We start from the raw sequence: 22258 nt of genomic DNA on the forward strand, positions 1-22258 counted from the left end.
TTTCCTCTCTCTCAAATCCACACTTTGTATTTTACCACTCTTGGCGGATCCTCTATTACCACGTCCACTCTTAACTTGAAAAAGGCCTCGTCTGTAGTCAAATGTGACGATCTCATGGAAGTTTGCCTTCTTAGTGTTAGGGGTGATAATTCTTATGGTGTGTGAAGTGTACTTACTTCCCCCAATTAGCCATGCATTTGCATTCTCGTGTCTTTTAACGAAATAATCATTAACACGGTAGAAGGTGAACTCCACAAGTGTAGTTAAAGGCAAGAAACGTACACCCTTCATCACGTTATTGAATACTTCGGCTAAGTTGGTATTAGTAACACCATACCTTAACCTCCATCATGACATATTGACCATTTACATATATCACCAACTTGATCAATCCAAAAAGAGCTTCTCGTTTGGCAATACTAATAGCCTTCAATCCCTCGATGACCTTATGTGGTTGTCTTTGCTCTGCAGTCCTACCATACATCTTCTTCAGCTTCACATTACCCATTTGACGGTTGAAGTTACTTAACAAATGTCGCAAGCAAAATCTATGATGGGCATTTGGAGGTTGCCATTCCGGCTCCTCCATGGTTGCTAGAATGCCCGCATGTCTATCAGAAATAACACATAAACCTGGACTATGCATCACATGCTTACGAAAACAAGCCATAAACCAAGACCACGCAGCTATGCATTCTTTCTCTACCAAAGCAAATGCAAGCGGCAAGATTCCCTTGTTCCCATCTTGAGCAATCACAGTTAATAATGTATGGCGATACTTACCGTACAAGTGTGTTCCGTCAATGGCAATAAGGGGTTTGCAATACTTGAACCTCTCAATACTAGGTTTAAAAGCCCAGAACACACGTTGGAAAGTTCTAATACTAGGATGGACGTGCACACCAACATCATTATCTTCCTTAAAGAACCACTCAACTACATTCCTCGGGTTAGAAACTTGCATTGCTTTCAAGAAGCGTGGAAGGAGAGGATAAGAGTCTTCCCATGTCCCATAGATGGAGAGAAGGGCTTGCTGTTTAGCACACCATGCCCGCTTATAGGTCACTTCGACACCAAATTGGTCTTTCACCATTTGTCGCACCACAGAGACCTTAATTGATGGGTCTTCAGCAACACAATTTCTTATAACATTGTTAATCACGGAAGATGTCAAATGAATGTATCCAGCTGACACATTTTCAGTAATTAATACATAACCCCCATGCTTCTCTTTATATGTAATCTCACATGAAGGTGAATAGGAGCTCTTCCAAGCCCTTAGCTTTCAAGCACACCCTCTCTTACACTTCAAGGTAAGCACGGTTTGATTTGAAGTCTCAGTTCGCTACTCAACGTTCTATGAATATGATATAATCTAACAGCGTCCAACAAGGCATCCTTCTTATCAAACATCATATCCTTTTGAAACTCTCCTTCATCGGTGTAGGTTGTATCACATACCTAATACTTCCAAGATTTGTCCTCAACGTGTTCATCTAGAGGGGGAACTAGTGCACAAGGTGTAGGAGCAACGATTGTTGGAATGTTGCCTAAGGTCATATCATTAGCTAGAGCCTCCTCATCAACACCCACATCGTCCTCAGAAGGAGTTTCTACGAATTCATTACTTTCACTATTAACATCATCCCAAGGCTCATTTGTATCTTCTAAGTTAAAAGTATCATCATTTGAGACTTGAATTTGAAGTTGATTGGGTTCATTAGAAGGAGAAGAGGAAGATGGCATAATGGGATTTTGGGTTTCTTGAGTAGGGAAGGGCGTAGGAGAAGGAGCAGAAGAAGTTACATATACGAATGCATTTGTTTCTACAACATTCATATCTTGATTCCTAGGAGTACCTCTTCTACATATAACTCTAAAGAAGGAATAGAGGTAGACTTTGAATACTCCCACATTGCATTTATAGCCTCCTTATCCTCAACCGGAAGAGCTTACAATTCTCCACTCATATTGTATTTAAAACTTACATTAACAGTACTTCTTGTAGTGTCAATGCCAATCTTAGAGCATATAAGATGTTTAAGTTCATTCAAATTCATGTTTGAGTTGCATGCAAATAGTTTACGTCTTCCTCCAACATACTTAACATTGCTACTACTTGATCAAATTGAACAATTCCAAAAACATACAACAGTCACACGAAATGAAGCCATTTCTACAAGAATATGTACAAAATCAGCATCACCAGCAAGTTCATAAGAAAGCAAGTACATTATTCAACAACCCTCACAACTAGATTTCACAACATTCATAACTACACTTAAAAACAAGGCACATTGATTATTTACTGCATAAATATATATATATAATTTACAAATTTAGGGTTTACATTCAAACATTCTCTACATTAAATTTAAACATTTTCTACTTTAAATTCATGAACAAACAACCTCATTATGAAGATCATGGCAAATAACAACTACATTTGACATATTTACAAAGTTTAAGTGTAAATGACCACTATAAATGACATACTTTTTTTAAAAAAAATAACTAAAAATTTTCTAATAAAAATGTACCTTAATAAGCTGTAGATCACCAAAGAGTAGTAATTAGCAAGTTTATGAACCTGCATTTAGTTGAAAGTTCATGAACAAATATAAACCATAATTTTCGAAAAAAAATTTAAAAAAAAAATTATTACCTGAAGTGAATGTAAGAAGATGACAGAACTAATTAGTAGGAACTTGGAATTTGATGAGATTAATTGGAGGATTGATGTTGATTTTAATGGTGGAAAGGAGAGAGAGATTTTCGTGGATTAGAGCTAGGAAACGAAATAATGCGAAATGAGGAAGGAGGAAGAAGACTGTTGTATTTAGGCAAGCCTCAAGTCGCTGTTAGTAACAGTGATATTAAGATTTGACCAGTCAACCTTAATGTCGCTGTTACTAACACGACTTGAGGCTTGACTAAAATTTTGACCATTTGTTTTAATTCGCTGTTAGTGAGTGCGAGTATACACCAAGCCTAGCCAAACCTTAATGTCGCTGTTACTAACAGCGACTTGAGGCTTGACTAAAATTTTGACCATTTGTTTTAATTCGCTGTTAGTAAGTGCGAGTATACACCAAGCCTAGCTTTAGAGCCAAAGACGCTTATTTTGAGAATAAAGTTCGAACGAAGCTTGTTTTTTGAATAAATTCATTAAAACGTCTTATTTTTTTCAAATTTTCTCAAACAAACTAACTAAAAAAGCCAAGAACAACTAACAATCATTTGCCAATTACCCTAAGAGCTATCCCAATGGTGAAAAAAATTTATTTGAGTGGAAATTTTTTTAAGTGGAAATGCATCCCAATGATCACACTAATGAATGTCTACAAAAAAAATACTCATAATGTCTACAAAAAAAATACTCATATGTTTCTAAAAAGTAACTCAATGGGAGGAAGTTTTTGGGATTTCCTCACAATGGGCCCCAGCACTAATTTAAAAAATATATTCATTTTTCGATTTTGACCCATAATTTATGAATTTTAAAGACTCAAAAAAAAAATTTAAAAATATACCAACATTCATAAAAAAAATTCTCATTAAATAGACACTCGTTTTTTTTATTTTTTGACACACTTCAAAAATTCTCTTTTCTCTCTAATTTCATAAAATTAGTATTCATGTAGTTTTTTACATTATTAGTTTAATTTTTTTATCTTTGATTTTTTTGTTGTATTGGTATTTTGTCTTAATAATATTTTATAAATTACTTTTTTGTCTTATTAATATTTTTGTATAAAGATAGAAAATGAGGTGGGATAAAAAAACTAAAATAGGAGAGAGTGTGAGGAAATTTTTTTTTTCTCATAAATGAGATAAAGTTCAATAGCAAAAATTTCCAAAAAAAAAAAACAGATGATGTGAATAAAAGGAAAAGTATAGATAGATTGGTGAAAGAATTTTTTTTTTACACAATTGAGATTGCTCTAAAAGTAAAAATTCATAGTTGTCCAAACTAATGGTTAGAAACTTAGAAATACACTTAGGCAAGGATTTTGAGATTTTATTTTTATTTAGCAGATGTCAGAATGTTTTCATTGTAAATGCAGAAAAGTATTGAGTCAAGATTTTTGTATTGTGTAATAAATGTTTTGATAGTTAATTACTTTAGTGTTCCTCCGCAAAACTAGAAAGAAAAATGAACAAACAATTGAAAGTGTCACAATCACTGAAATCAACTAAATTTTCTTCACTAGTGTTTCTTTTCACCAAAAACCCACTTCTATTATTTTCTTTTATGCTCATACCAACCTTCTTCTTTCCTACTACTGCTTTTACTTTCTAGTTTATTGTATCATTAGTGAATGCACACCAGCTGTTCAATGAATTGTCTGAATATCTTCTAAGTTTATCTTTCATCTTAAGGCTAAGAACTTGTTCTTTAATGGAGGATCAACTCTCGAAATCAACTTCAATTTTTGGAATACGATTATGGGTTTTAATTGGAATTGCCGTCGGAGTAGCCTTCGTTTTTTTCCTCTTTCTTATATCACTTTGTTATATCTCAAAACGCAACAGTAGCAAGTCAAAACGCAAGACCCAGTTTCAATCTCAAGCTGCAAGTACTAATACTGCAATAATCCCAGTTTTGTCGAAGGAAATCCAAGAGATTACTGTAGCAAATTCATCTCAGAATACCCATTTCCATCATCATGAACCACAACAACCCGACCTGGTAAATGGCCCGGGTAGAATTGTCGGTAATGAGAATAATAAGTTGAAAGCAGGATCAGGTGAAGAAAGACTCCAAATTGAGTTGGTTGGTAAGGATAAATTCGGTGGGTCCGGGTCCGGGTCATCTTCGTCGGCGGCTCGAAATTTGGGTGATCATCAAGTGCCTTTAGTGGTTCCTGAAGTGTCCCATTTGGGTTGGGGTCGTTGGTACACTTTAAGAGAGTTAGAGGATGCTACTAATGGGTTTTCTGACCAGAATGTTATTGGTGAAGGTGGTTATGGTATTGTTTATTATGGTGTTTTAGATGATAACACCCAGATTGCTGTTAAAAATCTGCTCAATAACAAGTGAGTGTTTTTTTTTGGGTTATTTTTGTTTACTTTATTAGGTTAATTTATAATCAAAAGTTGTTGGATTAATAATGCATTTTATTATCTGGTTGCAATTAGTGATTTTTCCTTTTCCTTTTGGAAAATTGCATTTACTAGTGATTTAGTCATTGTTTTACTAGTATTTCTTGAATGTTGGAGGTTAGATTATGCACATTTGGTTTACATTGTTGGGTTGTTATTTTTGTTTTTGTCATTATGGGATTTTAGTCAGTTTATTGGTGCTTCTATAATTGTGGTATCATTCAATTGAGTTAATATTTGATTATCAGGGGACAAGCTGAGAAGGAATTTAAGGTTGAAGTGGAAGCGATTGGCCGAGTTCGGCACAAGTGTTTAGTTAAATTGCTGGGTTATTGTGCTGAAGGAGCTCAAAGGTATTCTTTAACATTCAATTGGCTGTTAGCTGTTTGTCTATCGCTTTGTAAAGGTTTCTTTGTGTTATATTTGTAGGATGCTTGTTTATGAGTATGTTAATAATGGAAACTTGGAACAATGGCTTCATGGGGATGTAGGCCCTATTAGTCCCCTTACATGGGAGATAAGGATGAACATCATTTTGTGCACAGCAAAAGGGTATCAATTTTCTTCTACTTTGTTACTACTATGTCTGTTTATAATGTTTTTTGTGGGTTTCTTTTGTTGTATTTCATTTGTATAAACTCGCCATCAATTGAAACTTACAGGCTAACTTACCTTCATGAGGGACTTGAACCTAAGGTTGTTCATCGGGATATAAAGTCGAGCAATATTTTACTTGATAAGCAGTGGAACGCTAAGGTTTCGGACTTTGGGCTTGCTAAGCTTCTTGTCTCCGAGCATAGTTATGTTTCTACTCGTGTAATGGGAACCTTTGGGTATGTAGTATGTTGGTTTTGTTAGACGGGTTCTAAATTACGTTGCTCAATATGTGCTAATTTAAGCATCATTTATTCGTAGCTATGTTGCTCCTGAGTATGCAAGTACAGGCATGTTGAATGAAAGGAATGATGTGTATAGTTTTGGGATCCTGATAATGGAAATTCTCTCTGGTAGAGTTCCAGTTGATTATAGCCGCCCTGCAGCAGAGGTGTGCGCTGATTTATTTATACCTGAGCTTTATGTAGCATGCTTCTTTTATCATCGAAGTGTTAATAAGATTGATTTTTCAGGTCAACTTGGTTGATTGGCTTAAGATGATGGTTACAAATAGGAATCCCGAAGGAATTTTAGATCCCAAGCTTCCCGAAAAACCTGCATCTCGAGCACTCAAGAAAACTTTGCTAGTAGCCTTGCGTTGCGTTGATCCAAATGCACAAAAGAGGCCAAAAATGGGACAAGTTGTACATATGCTTGAAGCTGAGCAAGATTCTTCCTTCAGAGATGTATGTATTCTGAATCTCTTTTGATTAACATTTGATATTCTCTCCACCGGTTAACCCCAAAAATACCCAATTGTTCATCTTGTGTGATTGTAAAACCAAGTTACATTTTACCAGTCAAATATTATTTACAATCTGTTTTTATAAATCCGCAATAACAGTCTGTGTGATGATTGGTAGACAGAAAGTACTCTACTTCGGTTAAGTATCATTTTCATCTTCGTTACTAAATGTTGTGTCACATTACATTTCAGGACCGAACTCGAACATCATCAAGGACAAATGTCGAGACTCAAAAAGAAATAACAGCGTTGAAGCAGGTAATCGAGTAGAGAATTTAAAGCAATTTTTTGTCTATTAGATGAACTGGGAGTTGCTCTCTATGGCATTATTTTTTGTTCAATCTTGTAATATCCAGTTCATTTATTTATGGTGTTAAATGTGAATGATTCCTTCTTGCTGGCCATATTCCATGTCATTCTTCAAAAAGAGATCTTCCCCTACCTTCCTTTACACTTCTTCAAAAAGCCACTATTCTATATAGACAAGTTTTGTAAAGTGAATCTTAAGTAATGCTAGTGCTTTAGAGCCGTTAAAATTGATGGATCTGACATACTTGAAGAGATTCTATCTCATATTTATTACAAGATCCGTATATGGTGTCCATTGATTTTGTTTTAGATTATATATATACATTTTTGTTAGTGTTTACTCTCATAAACTATTGATTAAAATCAATAATTAATGGAAAAAAAAATATGTTGGCTCCTTGCTTTATACCTTTGCGGAGCATGTTAAAAAGCCAACTCAACTAAAAGGTTAAGCTACCAGATAAAACTCCAAGATATATGTTATAAACTCTATTATGTCCCCCTCACACAAGAGATCTTTGGCTAGAAATATGGATGTAGTACATACTTTTACTATATACGACGCTAAATACTCTGCTTTGAAATGAAGGGTAGATGAGATTCGAACATGTGATATGTCGTCACGTTGGCCTATGATACTGTGTCATCGAATCGACTTAGCCAAAGGATATTATGTTTTATACTTCATCAAAGCAACATTATAGTTCCAATCCTCTTTTATTAGCACCGGTCAACCGTCTTACCCTCACATTTTTCGCTTGTCCATCTTTGATGAGGTCAAAGATTAAATTCTTTGGTTTCGAAAAGTAATAGACTATATAGTAGAATCTCTAAATTAATTCATATGTGAAGTCACGTATAACATTTGATATTGGGTTAATTGGAAATGACTATGTGAGACATTCGTACCTCAAACTCTGCTTAGGTGTGAGTCATTGGCGTAATTGATTGGTGATTAGTGAACACATGGATGGGCAAGAAAATTTTGTATATGGGTTTATTCTTGAATATCAACAAGAAATTCTTCTCTTCTCTTCTTTTACAACCCTATTTCTCAATATTTGTTATTTTCCATTTTTCTCTAGCTTTTGCCTTGGGCTAGCTCAATAGGAGTATTTGATATACTTTTTGGATGAAAGGGGTAGCTCTTAGTTTCAATGATGTTGCTTGTTTTCTGCAAAACATTGTGAAGTGAGTATTTAATTGGAATAATTTCATGTCAAGAAAGAGGAAGTCACTCAAATTGAGCACTTACTCCTTTTATTGACTTAGGAGATTATAGTACTTTGTTAACTTTGGCCGTTTTACTGATCATTAAAATCTTTCCGATCTTCATCATAGAAAGTTCCTCAGTAAGGGCAACCTAGAGGATTAAATCTGACTGGTTTGGAAAATTAATGTTGCACTTAATATTTGTCTTCTCACATTATGTTTTTTTAATAATTTGCAAATAACAGGCTTAAATTTTAAGATTTTTAAGAATTACAGTCTTAATGTTTATTTTTTGCAAATTACAGCTGTCAAAATATCAAAGTCGCCTGATCACATAATTTCGACTATTTTAGTGCTCGAAATTTATGTGAAGTCGTTGAAATTCAGTGATTTAGCCTGAATGTTGTAGACTTTGATACTTTTATAGCTGTAGTTTGCCAAAAAAAAATATTGAGGCTGTAATTCGCAAAAATTCTAAGCTTTAATATTGTAATTCGCAAAATTATTTTTTTGACATGTTAAATCTCTTATTTGTAAAGATAATGTGTTCTTGTTCTTTTTAACTAAAAGGCACTCCGGAAGAAGGAAAATGTTAGGTGAGAATCGAACTCAGTTCCTGCTCTCCAACTATACAAAACTTGATTCTTATAAATATGTACCTAAAATAATAGACTCGTATTAATAAAAAGGTGAAAGATATCTTTAGAACGAAGTAGTATAAAAAGGAAATCATTCTAGTCCCTTTTAACAAAACCTGTTTCTTGTACTGTTGTACGCCCTTTGGATGTTAACAGCAACAAAGGTTTGAACTCTATAAATCAAGAGAGAAAGAACGAGAGGACTACTCAATTGTCATGATCTTGCTATTTATTTCTCGCACGGCCTATTATTATGAGAAAGGATACAATATACGGTCCATGACAGGTCATTCGTTATTGCTACCAAAAGACAACTAACATGATCAACAACCACAAGGATTACCACTCGAGTCCTGGGATTGGTTAGTACAAAAGATATCCATGATGGTACTTTTAGATCATTGATTTGATCTGCAATCAAAGGTAATGTTACCCATATACGACCCTTCAACTCTATCTAGCCAGAAATCACGTGGTATTAGGGCAATAAATGTATACTTATATGTTTCTAAAAAAAAAAAACCAGTGCATGTCGAGTGATTGCAAAAGATCTGTGATGGTATTTTTTATATAGATTATTAGATTTGCAATCAAAGGTAATGTTGCATATATTCAAATCCTATCTAAGTGGAAATCACTTGGTATTAGGTTAATAGAAGTATGTTTGATTTATTATACTTGTACGTTCCTTGAAGATATCAGTGCATGTCGAGTGATGGGCAAATGAGTTGGAAATAGATTTAAAAATAGTTTAAAACATGTACGGAATACCATTCATATTTTACACGAGTGAGGAAAATTGGGAAGAATACCCTCATTAACAATCGTTTGTACTGAGGCAAGCCGAAAAGAATACAACCGATACTCAGATGACAAAAACTTACAAGACTAACAATGTTAACGACGCAAGCATTGAACCATACAACCAACGTTGTAAAGCCTTGTGGTTATATGTATGGGCGTGATTTGATTGAGTCGATGAACCCCCACCTTCTGTTGATGACAATGCTGCTGGAGGCGGAGGTGCAAATTTTGGGACGTCACATGACCCAAAGGTTCCATTATCCTGCATTAAAAAACCAACATCTTAATATTTCTACATTTCGTGAGATGAGCAAAAACTAAATTTCCATGTGATCATATTGTAAAAATACGTTAGGTCATAATTTCGGTAACGACGCAGTGATACGGTTCTCGTATTGCTAATATCGGCCAAAATTATTAGATTTCGTTTGAACTGGCCTCAAATGCGTTTTTTACACCATGACAATGTGGATAATATTACTCCTAGTTTGTTACATTTGAAAACTTTTACAATGACATTGATACGATGCAATATGATGCAACCTTATGAAAATGAGGTTTGAAAATGCAAGACTAGAGTAGATTACAAACCTTACAATAGGCAATACTGTCACATCCACAAGTGAGATGACCATTGGCTTGATCAACTGCCTCAGCAGCTCCACCGCCATCACTCCTCTACAACAAACGGAACAAAATAAGGTCAACAAAAATAAGTTACAAAGCATTGGAGATCTACAGTCTATGTAGGCAAACTATCTGTCAAAAAGATCCTATAAAAAAGCTGCATAACTGATTACCTGGTAATAGTCAACAGCAATGAAGTTTGGCCATCTTTTTCCATCTTGTTCAACACAGGTATTTATCATGTTGATCAAAGGAGCCGAGTTTTCCGCACAAGCTTGTGATGAATTGGGATTTGTTGGGAAGTAATTTACAAGTACCAGAGGAATTGTCGTCGTGTTCATGGGTGGTGATTCTCCACGGTTAGGGCATGAACCGGCAACCATCCCTTCATCGCCATCTGCGTTTCAGCAAAACTGATAGTTAAATATAAACTCTACGGAAACAAAAGGGAAAATAAATCATGTTATGGTTAAGCCTCAGCCTGCATCACAGGGAAGAAAACAGAGAAGGATAACTCACATTGGTTTTCGACAACGTACTTCCATTGAAAGGCAATCTTTTCGGACGCCTCCTTGGATTTCATAGAAGAGAATACCACCAATCGTTGATTTTTCTGCACCATATCATCCACAGTCGGCCAGTCACTTCCATTTGTAGGCATCCGAGATAGAGGGAACATATATTTGTTGAGTCCGGCTGCATTGAAGACCTTGGTGAGGCCCATTGGTGAAGTCACATAATCCTCTATGAAGATTGTAACAATTTCTGTCGGATTCCCTCGCAGAAAAGCTTCAATTTCCTTGAGCACGTTAATTGCTGGTTGCTGTTATATAAAGTAACGATCGATCAACAATCTGAACTGTTTTAACACTGACATATTGAATTCAGTTCGATAGCCGTTATACAACTTACAAATGCTGTGAAATTGAAGCACTTGCCTCCAAATGAATGGCACAGCCAAATGTTGTTTTGGAAGTCATACATGTCCAGCATTAACCCTCGGACACCATTCTACAGGAAATGCAAAATTTATCAGACCCTTTATTCTAGTGGTGCCTTAAACTTGATATCAAGTTTCAAATAGGTGAGGTTGGGATAGTTTGCTAGAGATGCAGATCAGAAAGTGCTATAACTCAACAGTCCGTATGTAAGCACAAAATCAAGTTTCAAACTGTTATATTACTCATGTTTTACCATTTTGTTTACGGTTCAAAATTCGGCCTTAGTAAGTATTAAACACGTACATTTTCACATGTTCTTCCCATAACAATTGGCAATTGATCTTGTTGTCAAGGAACTTATCAATCACACGTTTAAGCTGATGATTTTGTTAGCTATCACAACCCTCACTCGAGAGCCTTTTAGGCTAAAAATGGATATGCAACCCGAATAATTCTCATACCTGTGATGACTATTTGACAAACTGTTTTAAAATTTTTCAAAAAGTTAAAAGAAATTTCTAATTTTTTTTTGTCATGCAATGCAATTCACTGGGTTCAATAATTTATGATTAGAAATTGCCGACATTAGAAAATATAAATTTCTTTCCCCACAAATCATCAAAATAGTTAATGAAAGGTCTTAAATGATTTTTAGTTGGAATAACTCCACATGAAGCGGTTTGCTTGTTGAAGGGTTAGGTTGCAGAGGATGCTTATTATTATTATTATTATTATTATTATTATTATTATTATTATTATTATTATTATTATTATTATTTTAAATAATTAAAACCTGGCAGTCAGGAGATTTGGTAGATTAAGTCTTCTCGTTTCCTGGAAATGTCGTAAAAGTATTGAAAATGCTTAAAGATTGAACGGAAACGGAATCTACTGAAAAGACCCAAACAGCTCAATTGGACAAAAATCCTAAGGGTGTTACTCTAATACGGTATTAGAGGTGTTTGTTTAAATTCATACGGTACCCCAAGGATTTAAATTTAAAATTTAAATATAAGTTGATATTAGTAAGTGAAAGGCATGGTCGTTGATTAGCATGTATAAAGCGTTTTACAACACCTGACCTTATTATTATAAGGGCCCCAAAAATCCAGTGTTATACTTATTTGATTTATTGTTTTAATTATCACAAATATATGTATATTATTTTACACGAGAGTAACAAAGTAATAAAGAGTCAAATATTATTAGTTTAATAAATTGAGAGATCATATCATATAGTACTAGTATTTTAATATTTTTTCCTTAAATCGTAAGGATTTATAAGAAAAAAATTGGTACATAAGCCCCAAAATGTACAAAACAGCCTTAATGGGAGGTAGAATTATTCAAATGTGATTCAACTCGAAACAATGTTGTTATACTTGAGTCAATCAAGCAACAACCGAAAAATAAATTATCCATGAAAGATCTTTGAGAGGCAAAGTACATATAGAAATTAGAATCTATAAAGATAGATCCAAAATTGATTTGACTTGGTAAAGAGAATTATTTAGATAAGTTTCTTACAAAGTTTAACATGCATAACTTTGAGCGAGGTTTTATTACCTATGTAGTATTTATATTCCTTAGCAAGACTCAGTGCCCTTCAAGCACTGATGAGGCTAAACGCATAATTTAAGTTCCATATGTATCTGTAATTGGTTCCATCATATATGCTATGATTTATACTATAAGTGTACATGAAACGCTTTGAGCATGCACAACATACCATATCACATAAACCCGATAATTGTCAAGGAACCAACTCAACCAAAAGCTTAAGCTAATGGTTGAGGCCTCAAGATATGTTATATACTCTAATACGCCCCCTCACACGAGACCCCATTGGGCTAAAAGTGTGGATGCGCATAGGCGCTGAATATTCCACTTTAAATGAGGGGTGGTTGAGATTCGAACCTGTGACCTCTCACGTTGGCTTCTAATACCATGTCAAGGAACCAACTCAACCAAAAGCTTAAGCTAATGGTTGAGGCCCCAGAATATGTTATATACTCTAACAATAATAAAGGCTTCAACTATTTTTGATACATAAACATTAGAGATGGCCATGGGTCACGACTCGGATTATACATATTCCAACTTTACTGTAGATAGTAGTCGGATTTTTTTTTTTCAGTGTCCCTCTGCTCAAAGTCGGATTATGCATACTTCAAGTTTGCCCGACTCGAACTCTCGAACCTCCAACGGAGACGGATTCGGAGTCGGATTATTATCAAACTTTATCGTTGTGATATTGCACTAATGATTTAAAAGCATATAAAATTAACAAAACAATTTTTTTCAAATAGAATTTAACAAAAAAAATATGTATTTTGAATTCAAGTTTAACAAGAGCAGTAGTTCTACTATCACAATTTAACATTTTTTGTCGTATTTTATTTCTCTTGATCTGATATGTCGTATTTTGGTTGATTAATCTAAACAAAATACCAAATTTATTCTAATTATAGCTAGTATGAGAGAGAGCTTGAATTAGTTACGTCTAGAGTTTTAAAGGAAACAAAATATTGAGGTAAAAGTCCAATTCAAAGTCGGATTTCATTCAGAGTTGGATTCGGAGTTGAAGTGTCGGATTTTTAATAAAGTCCAACTCCGGTCCTTCTCTAACTCGGACTCGGATTGTAAAAATCGGAATTGGATAACTTTTTCTTCGGGCTCGAATCGGATTATTTTCCTCGAATCCAATCGGATTAGGGTATGATTCGGATTGAATTGTAATCCTAATAAACATAAATGTACTTGAGTATTAAAATAATGCAGTTGGTAGAAAATTTAGATATAAAAATAATAGAACTCAGATATACAAAGCGTACAGTTGAGAAATTATTTGTCACAGCATACAGTTGTGAAATTATGTGTGACTTTTTGTTTTAGCCCTCTAAGTGTAACAACTAAAGATAAAGATAATTTGTTTATAAAAATTTGCATTCAAAACCCTTCTAATGTGATATTCTAAACATTCCAAAATTAAATTGCATTTTCAATTCACAAAATTGATATACTCCCTTCTATTCATCTTAAATATCTCATTTTTTTATTTGATTATATCACTTCATATGTTTTATTTTTATTTTGGGTATATTAACTTTATTAATTTATCTTTTTTAAATTTAATTTTTTCACACCTTTATACCTATTAATTCCACTTTATTCTTATTAAAAATTAAAAACATTATACTTTTTCTTTCACATGTGTTTTTATTTGAACATCTAAAAATCAGGTAAATAGAAGGGAGTAATAGATAGTTCTTCCGTTTCATAATATTTGCTACATTTTTTCATTTTTGATAATTTAATATTTTAATATTACTTGCTATACTTCTATTTTTAGTAATAAAACAGTCATGTAAATATATACTTTACTTCTATTTTTATCTTACGATTTACCTTATTAACATTTTTTCATCTTTAATTAAAAATTAAAATAAAAGATATAATTATAATTTATATAATATGTCCACATTTTTTAATTTTTATGCCGATACAAATATAACAATGAAAACAGAACAATGTATTATGTCAAGAGTCGTGTAGTTAAAGGAAAACAAGACAAAAGTATGTCGAGTGACATTAGTCATTAAACCATTCACCGAAGCAGCCTAAGTCGTTAACAAGTGGCATGAATTTAATAGTCAATGTTAGAGTAGGTAGGGACAACATTTCTTTATAGCATTCCTTTGTCGTGAAATGACAATTTCCTTCTCAACTCTCAGCTATTACATGATTTGATTTCCAATATTTGGTTAAAATTACTTTCATTTTAAAATTACATCATACTCTATTCGTTATTTTTTTTATCTACTTTATTCTTTTACGTATTTTAAAGTAAATTTTAAGTCTCGATATCTCATAAATATATATAATTAAAAAATTGTAAAAATAATATATTTAAATTTTTTGCATTAAGATAAATTTATAAAATCCCACATAAATATATTTTATTTTGAATATATACTTCAAAAATCAAATTTAAATTTCTCTCTTATAAAATTAAAAAAATTTAAAGTGAAAAACAAACATAAATGAAGGGAATATTTTGTTAGAAAATTAGTCGAAAAACGAACTTATTATTAGGTTCGGGTCGAGTTCGATTTTGAGCATGATTCGGGTCGGATATGACTGGGGTCGATCATTATTAGGTTCGGGTAATCTCGGTTAACGGTCATGTGTTGGTTAGAAAAATCGGTTACAGCTCGGGTTCAATTTTCCCATTTTTGGTTGTCAACCGGTTCGGGTAATGTCGGTTCGATAAACCTAAAAAAGAAATACATTTTCGGATCGGTTTACTTTCGATTTCGGATCGGATGTTTGGGTCAGGTCACTTTTGAACAGCTCTACGTACAAGTGTGTTTTTATAAGAGAAGAGGGAGTAGAAAGGAGCAGCAAGAGTGTACAAACAGACAAGCAAACAGCAGGTACGCACAGAAGCATGCTAAAGGCCGCTCGACCTCCTTACTAAGTCGAGTCCCTGATCAAGCGCATGGGGCAGTGTTTGCTGTCTTCACTTTCTGGCTTGACTTTCCATTTCTATGATAATTAGGGTCTTCCATGCTTATAACCATAGTTCAAGGACTAATTTTATGCACTCTTAAACTTCACATGTAAAGATTTACACTATTAATACTATCATGTACTATTATCTCTCAATTTCCCATACAAATCCATCACCAAAATGTGGTGAGTACTCTTTTTACTTGCACTAAATAAAAATAATTAATTACTATTTCCTTGGTGAATATAAGTCACCAATAATCCTAACATTTATTATTTCTATGAATCCTACCATTTCCTTCTTTTCATATTTTTTAATTTCTTTTGTTTCATAGTGTTAGCCAAATGTTATTCCCCATCATAAAGGTGAAATATAAGAAAAATAGTAGTGTTCATAAAAAGAGTAATAAAGAATGTTTATTGTTTGGCTAATTTATAAATAACTATCAACCAGGAGTACTTTTTTTTTTTTTTTTTGTTATTCTCTAAAATTAACTTTAACCAACTTTATTAGTTGGAACGTTTTTGGATGTTATAGAAACACCATGCACAAATTAAGCAGTAGGTGAGGGCTGAATTAGGTTTGAAAAATGTTGTCAAGAGTAACTTTATATTTATTAATATTAAGAAAACGATATATATTTCACATATAGAAATAATTAGTGATTAAATTATTCATTACATCAAATGAGGACCTATGATTTTAACAATGAAGAATTTTCCAAATTGCTCATAATATTAGACAAAGAACAATAAAAATTGAGGCCATAACATTTTTTACTTAATGCTTCTATTTAACATTTTTACAACTTTTTAAATGTTATTATTCTCAGATTTTTTATTTGTAATATTCAAATTAAAATCTACAATTTAAAATAAAATGTGTTTCTAGATACAATCTTAATAAACATATTACAATTTTAAATTTATAGGTGCACTTAATTTATTGTTAAATTATATTGTAATTCATTTTAAGAAAATTTTTATATTGATTATATTGAACCCTTAAAATTGTGCAGATTATCGTTATAAAATAAAAAATAATCTCAACTCTCAAACAATGTTTTAAAGGGTTTTTATAAAGGAAAAAAGGGGCATTTATTGATGAGAATCATATCATTTAAAAAAATATATATAAGACAAAATATAGAATTAAAATAATATATTAAATTTCACAACAAATTAAATGTTACATTCATATTAGGTAATACAATTAATATTTACTCCATGAATTTTTTTTTTCTCGTTTACTTTTTGCATAGTTTTCAAAGAAAATTTTAATCCTCAATATATCTAAATATGCATAATAAAAAATATAAAAAATATATAATGAAAAAGTATACATCAAGACGAATCTAACGAGATCTTACATACATATATATATATATATATATATATATATATATATATATATATATATATATATATATATATATATATATATATATATATATATATATATATATATATATCTTCTAAATATGTTCCGTCCAAAAACATTAATCAAATACATCTCTACTCAAGGTGTAATATTCCAAATAGGAAAAACATTAGAGAATAGAGTAAGTAATATATTCATATAAATCAAAATTAATGATGTTTTCTAAGTTATATTTTAAGTTACTTTATTATATTCTCATTGACGAACATCTTAAGAAAATTCATTTGAATTTGGTTTTGACTATGTATAATGAAAACAATGGTTATTATTTTAAGAAAAAATCAATAATAACATTCACCCTTAAAAAAAATAGGCAAAATAAGATATTTAAATTCGTTAAGATGTCAGACTAATTCAATTGATAAAGACATTAGGGATTGTTTGGTTGGGTGTAATAATTAAAGAGAAAGGGAATGAACAGACCCAATTCTCTTTGTTGTTGTTTGTTTGCCACTTTCTATCATTCCCTTTCCCCTTTTTTATTTTTGAGTTTACCTAAAATTAGCCCACCCTCATTCCCCACCCTCCCCAAGACTTTTCCATTCCTATTTCTCACTCAAACCCTAAAACCAGTCCCAACTCTCTCCCTTCACGGCTCTCTCTCCCTCAAGTTCACCTCTCTTCTTCACGGCTCCTCCATTACACAAGTCCCAGCAGCAGATCACTCCTCTCTTCCTTGCGTGCCGCCATCCATAGCTTTGTAAGACACCTCCTCTTCTTCCATTTGATTCTTCTTGTTTTCAATTATAAGACACCTCCATTGCTGTAACCGATCCATGGACGAATTTTCGAAATACAATGGCCCAAAATATGTTCAATGATTGGAGGGCTAGACACCGCAGACTTACTTTGTGATGTTATTCTTTTTTATTAAAAAAAAATTGTTTCTTATATTTGAACTTGAGACTTTTATGTTTATTTCAATCTTGCTTTTTTTTTTTTTATATTAAGTCATGGATGTTGTATTGGACTTATAATAATTTTCTTTGTTTACTTGTATTGAATATTTCTTGGTTAATTTATATACATGTAATTTTGTTTTTACTATGATTAATATGGTTCAAATGTTATAGAGGATGGATGAAAGTAGTGCAAGTGCAGATGGACGGGGAAAAAACAAACGATTTTAGACTGCTCAAGAAGATAAAGTTCTTGTAGAAGCATTGTCAGAGCTGGCTGTTGATCCTCACTGGAGGTGTGATAATGGATTCAGAAGCGGCTACATGGTTCGCTTAGAGGAGGTCATAGGTAAGTCTCTTCCTGGTTGTAGTTTGAAGGCTATGCCACACATTGATTCTCGAATTAAGACACTTGAAGCCAAGTTTAGGGCTATTTCTCAAATGTTAAATACAAGTGGATTCGTTAGGGATGATGAAAAAAAATGGTTTCTGTGGACTGGGTTGTTTATGACGAGTTCTGCAAGGTATGATAACCTTTATAAGGTCATTTTAATTATGTTTGAGATAGTTTGATGATGTTGTATATTTGATCATTTTGAGCATTTTTTTGTTTTTCAGAATCATCCGAATTGCAAAAACTTGTATGGAGTTTTATTTCCGCACTTTCATGAACTCATGAATGTTTATGGCAAGGATTATGCTAATGGAAAACCAACTAAAGATTTTGTTGAAGCAATCAACAATTTGCAAAATGTTGCCCCTCCACAGGTTACACTTGATTCAAGTGATGATGAGGGAGTTGCTGCTAGTGGTAATGTCACTCAAACTGTTACTTCTCCTCCTGCAAAAAAGATGCAGACTGAAAAAACTTCTATAAGAAGTAAGAGAGGAAATGGTGGTGCTGGAAGTTCTAATGAATTGGCTAGCTTACAAGCATTCATGAAAGACATGAATGTTCATCTTTCCACTATGGCAAATGTGATGGCACGCACTGATGATCGTAAACAGCATGCGAATGAAAGAGAGCAAAAAATAGTTGAAAAGACTGAGCAAGTGCTACAGGAACTACTCTCTTTCAATTTAGAAGGTGTCACTCCTAATCAAGTTTTTGAAGTGGCTAACATTCTAACCGCACAACCAAACAAACTCATGATATTTTCAAAGTCTCTTGACGCTTTGAAAAGTGTTTATGTTAAGAGTTTTCTTGGAGGAATTATAAATGGTAATGCTTAGATCTTATGTTGTGGTTTCATGTATGATTTTGAATTAGGTGTTTGTTCACAAACTACTACTTTTGGCATAAACTTTATCTAGAAAGGACTATTGAGAAAGACTTGGGTCTTACAAGAACATTTTTGGTATGAATTTTGATCTAGAAACAAGTGATTATTTGGATTTGTAATCAATGGAGCTAGAAAGATATTATTGAGAGTTATGTTTTTTTTTTTCATATTACAGGAAAAGATGATACAGGTTAATGATATTTCTTTTAAAAATAAGTTTTTCAAGTTTATCATATAATAACTAGTTATTTTTGGGCAAAATATAAAAGAATTTAAAAACTCATAATTTGATTCCTTAACTTGAACCAAACAGTCACAAAGGGAATCAATGAGCAATTCATTCCGTTTCCTAAACACAGCCAAACGACTAGGCTAAATTAGAGGAATCCATTCCTTTCTCCTTCATTCCCTTTCCTCATTCCATTCCGATTCCCTTGTGCGAACCAAACGGTCCCTTAATGATTTAATAGATAATTTTATACACTCTTTATTTTTTAAATAAGTTTTCATTTGTTATTTTGAAGTGTTCATTTGTTATTCCTAAAAAAAATCTTTCTATTTATATTATAAATTTTGGATAAAAATGACCTTATACATCCTCATTTTAATATTTTTATAATGTTTATGATCCGTATATATTTTCCACTAACTTTATTTTAACATTTTTATATTTCTTATGTTCTCCATATGTTTTCGATTAACTTTATAAAAATATTTTTATTAGTTGTGGTTTCCATATTTTCCACAAACATTCTTTTAAAATTTTTTTTAATGCTTAATGATCTTTTTTTTCCATCAACTTTATAATTGAATAATAATATATTCAGTATTTAAAATATTTTATTTTTTTTAATTTCCGTGTATATTCAACGTAAAAACTTTGTTAGGAAATGATGAGAGTGCTAACTTTTTATTTTTTAAATATCTTACTTTATTTTTATAAAAAGTTAAGGTTCATTATCTACTATTTGCGAGAAAAATAGTAAAAGTTACTTCTGATATATTCTCCACTATTTCCTCCATCTTTATCTTTTTTAAATCAATTAAGTATTTTACATTTAAATTTTTTAAAATTTAATTTACCTAAGATTGACAATAAATAATCCATGAGGACAAAAAAAAATACCCTATTGACTATTGTCCTATAATCATCCTATGCGTCTCTATACTAAGTAATTTCGTCATCACATAAAAAAAGTAGCAAACTTAGACGTAAACATTGTAAAACGAGAAAGAGAGGCGTACCCGAAGCTGAGAAGTTACGGAGTCTTCTTGATTGGTCGGAGCCAAAAGAAATGAACCGGTAGCTGACTTTGTGCTACCCGACATTGCATAAGCATTGTGACTCGTTAACCATGAGTATTTGTTAAACGCCAGCCCCTTCACCTAAATATTTTTACAATTCAAATTTTGAAAAATTTTCCTCAACAATCGAAATCAAATCTAATTCATTTATTCTCTATTAACGAACCTTAGAAGTAGGATTAATCGGTTGAGTCCGAGAACATCTAGGTCGAGTATTTCCATTTGCACCACAAGTTTCGCATCGGAGCCCCGAATCACAATCGCTATCTTTCGAACAAGTTTCTCCGATCTATTTCCATTTTTCAAAACAGAGACAAATTTTGAAAAGTGATTTAACAAGTAATAATCCAATCCTACTATTTAATCAACAAATAAAAGCTAAATCAGCTGATTAAAGAACAATGAAGAGCAAAAAAGGTGAAAAATTATAAAATTAATATTAATTGTTACCTTGAGACTAGAACAAGATTGGAAGAAAGAGGGTGTAACAAGCAAGAGAAGAATCTGGAAGAAAAGAACGTAATGACGATGATGATTGGGACTCCAAGCTTTCATTTCTTGAGATTAAAAATGGAGTAACGTAACAATTAAGAGAGAGAGATAAAGAAGATGATGGCAAAATAAGTAGTTGTTGGGTTGTGGAGGAAATTTCGAACCAGAGAATTGTTGTGTTGTAGAATTAAGTATACAAGAATATGTTAAAGAAATATGCCGGAGTATTTATGACTTGGTATAAATGGCATGAGTATATTTAAATTTGTAAGGAGCAATACACAATCAAAAAGTAGCACGTAATAAGTCGTTGTTTCTAGACCAATATATATTCAATATTGGCAGGTTCATACTTTGTCAATATTTAGAGAGTGTGTCAAAAGAATGCAAATGTTTAAAGATTTAATGATTGAATTGATATTGTTCCAGTGAGAAGAGAACATTCAACACTCTCAACGGAGTTGAAGAAAATGTCTTTTAGGGTTCATAATGATTATGAACTACTAGGGAGGTTTGAGTTGCTTTTCCGGTCGATTCACTCTGTATTCCTACACAAGATAGCAAACGAGGGCCGGAGAGGGGCCCTTCGGAGGTCCTTCTCCTATGATTAAGTCAGTAGGGGTTATGAAAGAATTACTGATAAAGCTTTTAGAGATTCAGAGCTATCTTTTTTCTGGAGAAGAATGCTTAGTATTCAGTGTCAAAGTTGTCTTACCTTTGGTGATGCATGGCATCGTATATATATAGTGATGGGCCTTAGGAGAGGTCTCCCCAAAACCCTAATTGTAGTTTAGGCTTTTACCTTAATAGAAACTTTCTTAGGATCAGTAGAAAGGGAAATAGAATATTCCGCAAGTCTACGTGGCATTTGATGGTTTGTTGGTTCTTACATCATGGTCCCCCCCCCCTTGTCTTTTAGTACACCTATATGGGTAGGGTACGAGGTAGGTGTGGTGCCTTACCTTATACAAGTATTGACAGCTTTTCTGCGCATAACTGTAGTTGTCTTCTGACACCTCATCGTTTCCGCTGTAACCATCCTGTAGGTATTTAGGTTTTTCATTCTCTATCAGGGTCCTTATGACATGACCCTGTCGTTTCTGTGAGTCCTTTCATCCTGAAACTCAAATGAGGAGTAAGTTTGGTCCTACAGGGGGCTTTTGGTCCTACAGTAAGCTAAGTTGTCCTTCCCAGGGAGCTGGGACCTCTAAGGGGATCCTGGTTATTTCGTCTGGCCTTTAGTTCATGGTGGTGACTGAAGTTTCTCCTCTTTTAGGGTCTGGGAACTAA

The 22258-nt window shown here is 32.9% G+C and overlaps 2 protein-coding genes across 2 annotated transcripts; one reads left to right on the forward strand and one right to left on the reverse strand.

The window, feature by feature from the left end:
- The first annotated feature begins 4045 nt into the window (after nt 1-4045).
- LOC130823751 (probable serine/threonine-protein kinase At1g01540) lies at nt 4046-7109 on the forward strand. Its single transcript, XM_057688490.1, has 7 exons — nt 4046-5040; nt 5355-5459; nt 5536-5658; nt 5769-5939; nt 6022-6151; nt 6234-6446; nt 6698-7109. Exons 1-7 carry the CDS (start codon nt 4403-4405, stop codon nt 6773-6775), a joined length of 1458 nt encoding a protein of 485 aa, XP_057544473.1. The 5' UTR covers nt 4046-4402; the 3' UTR covers nt 6776-7109.
- A 1330-nt stretch (nt 7110-8439) lies between these two features.
- Nucleotides 8440-21265, reverse strand: LOC130823752 (PI-PLC X domain-containing protein At5g67130-like). Its single transcript, XM_057688492.1, has 8 exons — nt 20927-21265; nt 20643-20765; nt 20417-20557; nt 11008-11106; nt 10615-10918; nt 10269-10492; nt 10060-10146; nt 8440-9730 (listed from the first exon to the last, which is right to left on the reverse strand). The coding sequence occupies exons 1-8, from the start codon at nt 21029-21031 to the stop codon at nt 9545-9547; spliced, it is 1269 nt and encodes a 422-aa protein (XP_057544475.1). The 5' UTR covers nt 21032-21265; the 3' UTR covers nt 8440-9544.
- Nucleotides 21266-22258: the final 993 nt, after the last annotated feature.

The sequence above is a fragment of the Amaranthus tricolor genome, chromosome 9, assembly GCF_026212465.1.
Source record: "Amaranthus tricolor cultivar Red isolate AtriRed21 chromosome 9, ASM2621246v1, whole genome shotgun sequence".
Classification (NCBI taxonomy): domain Eukaryota; kingdom Viridiplantae; phylum Streptophyta; class Magnoliopsida; order Caryophyllales; family Amaranthaceae; genus Amaranthus; species Amaranthus tricolor.

What these genes read in the sequence shown, in the direction of transcription:
- LOC130823752 (XM_057688492.1), bottom strand. Translation starts at nt 21,031, where the DNA reads ATGAAAGCTTGGAGTCCCAATCATCATCGTCATTACGTTCTTTTCTTC. An exon ending in CCGTAACTTCTCAGCTTCGG is followed by an intron (nt 11,107 to 20,416) that starts GTACGCCTCTCT and finishes CATTTCCTGTAG; the next exon opens with AATGGTGTCCGAGGGTTAAT. An exon ending in TTGCTGTTGACTATTACCAG is followed by an intron (nt 10,147 to 10,268) that starts GTAATCAGTTAT and finishes CGTTTGTTGTAG; the next exon opens with AGGAGTGATGGCGGTGGAGC.
- LOC130823751 (XM_057688490.1), top strand. Translation starts at nt 4,403, where the DNA reads ATGGAGGATCAACTCTCGAAATCAACTTCAATTTTTGGAATACGATTA. An exon ending in AAAAATCTGCTCAATAACAA is followed by an intron (nt 5,041 to 5,354) that starts GTGAGTGTTTTT and finishes TTTGATTATCAG; the next exon opens with GGGACAAGCTGAGAAGGAAT. An exon ending in TGTGCTGAAGGAGCTCAAAG is followed by an intron (nt 5,460 to 5,535) that starts GTATTCTTTAAC and finishes TTATATTTGTAG; the next exon opens with GATGCTTGTTTATGAGTATG.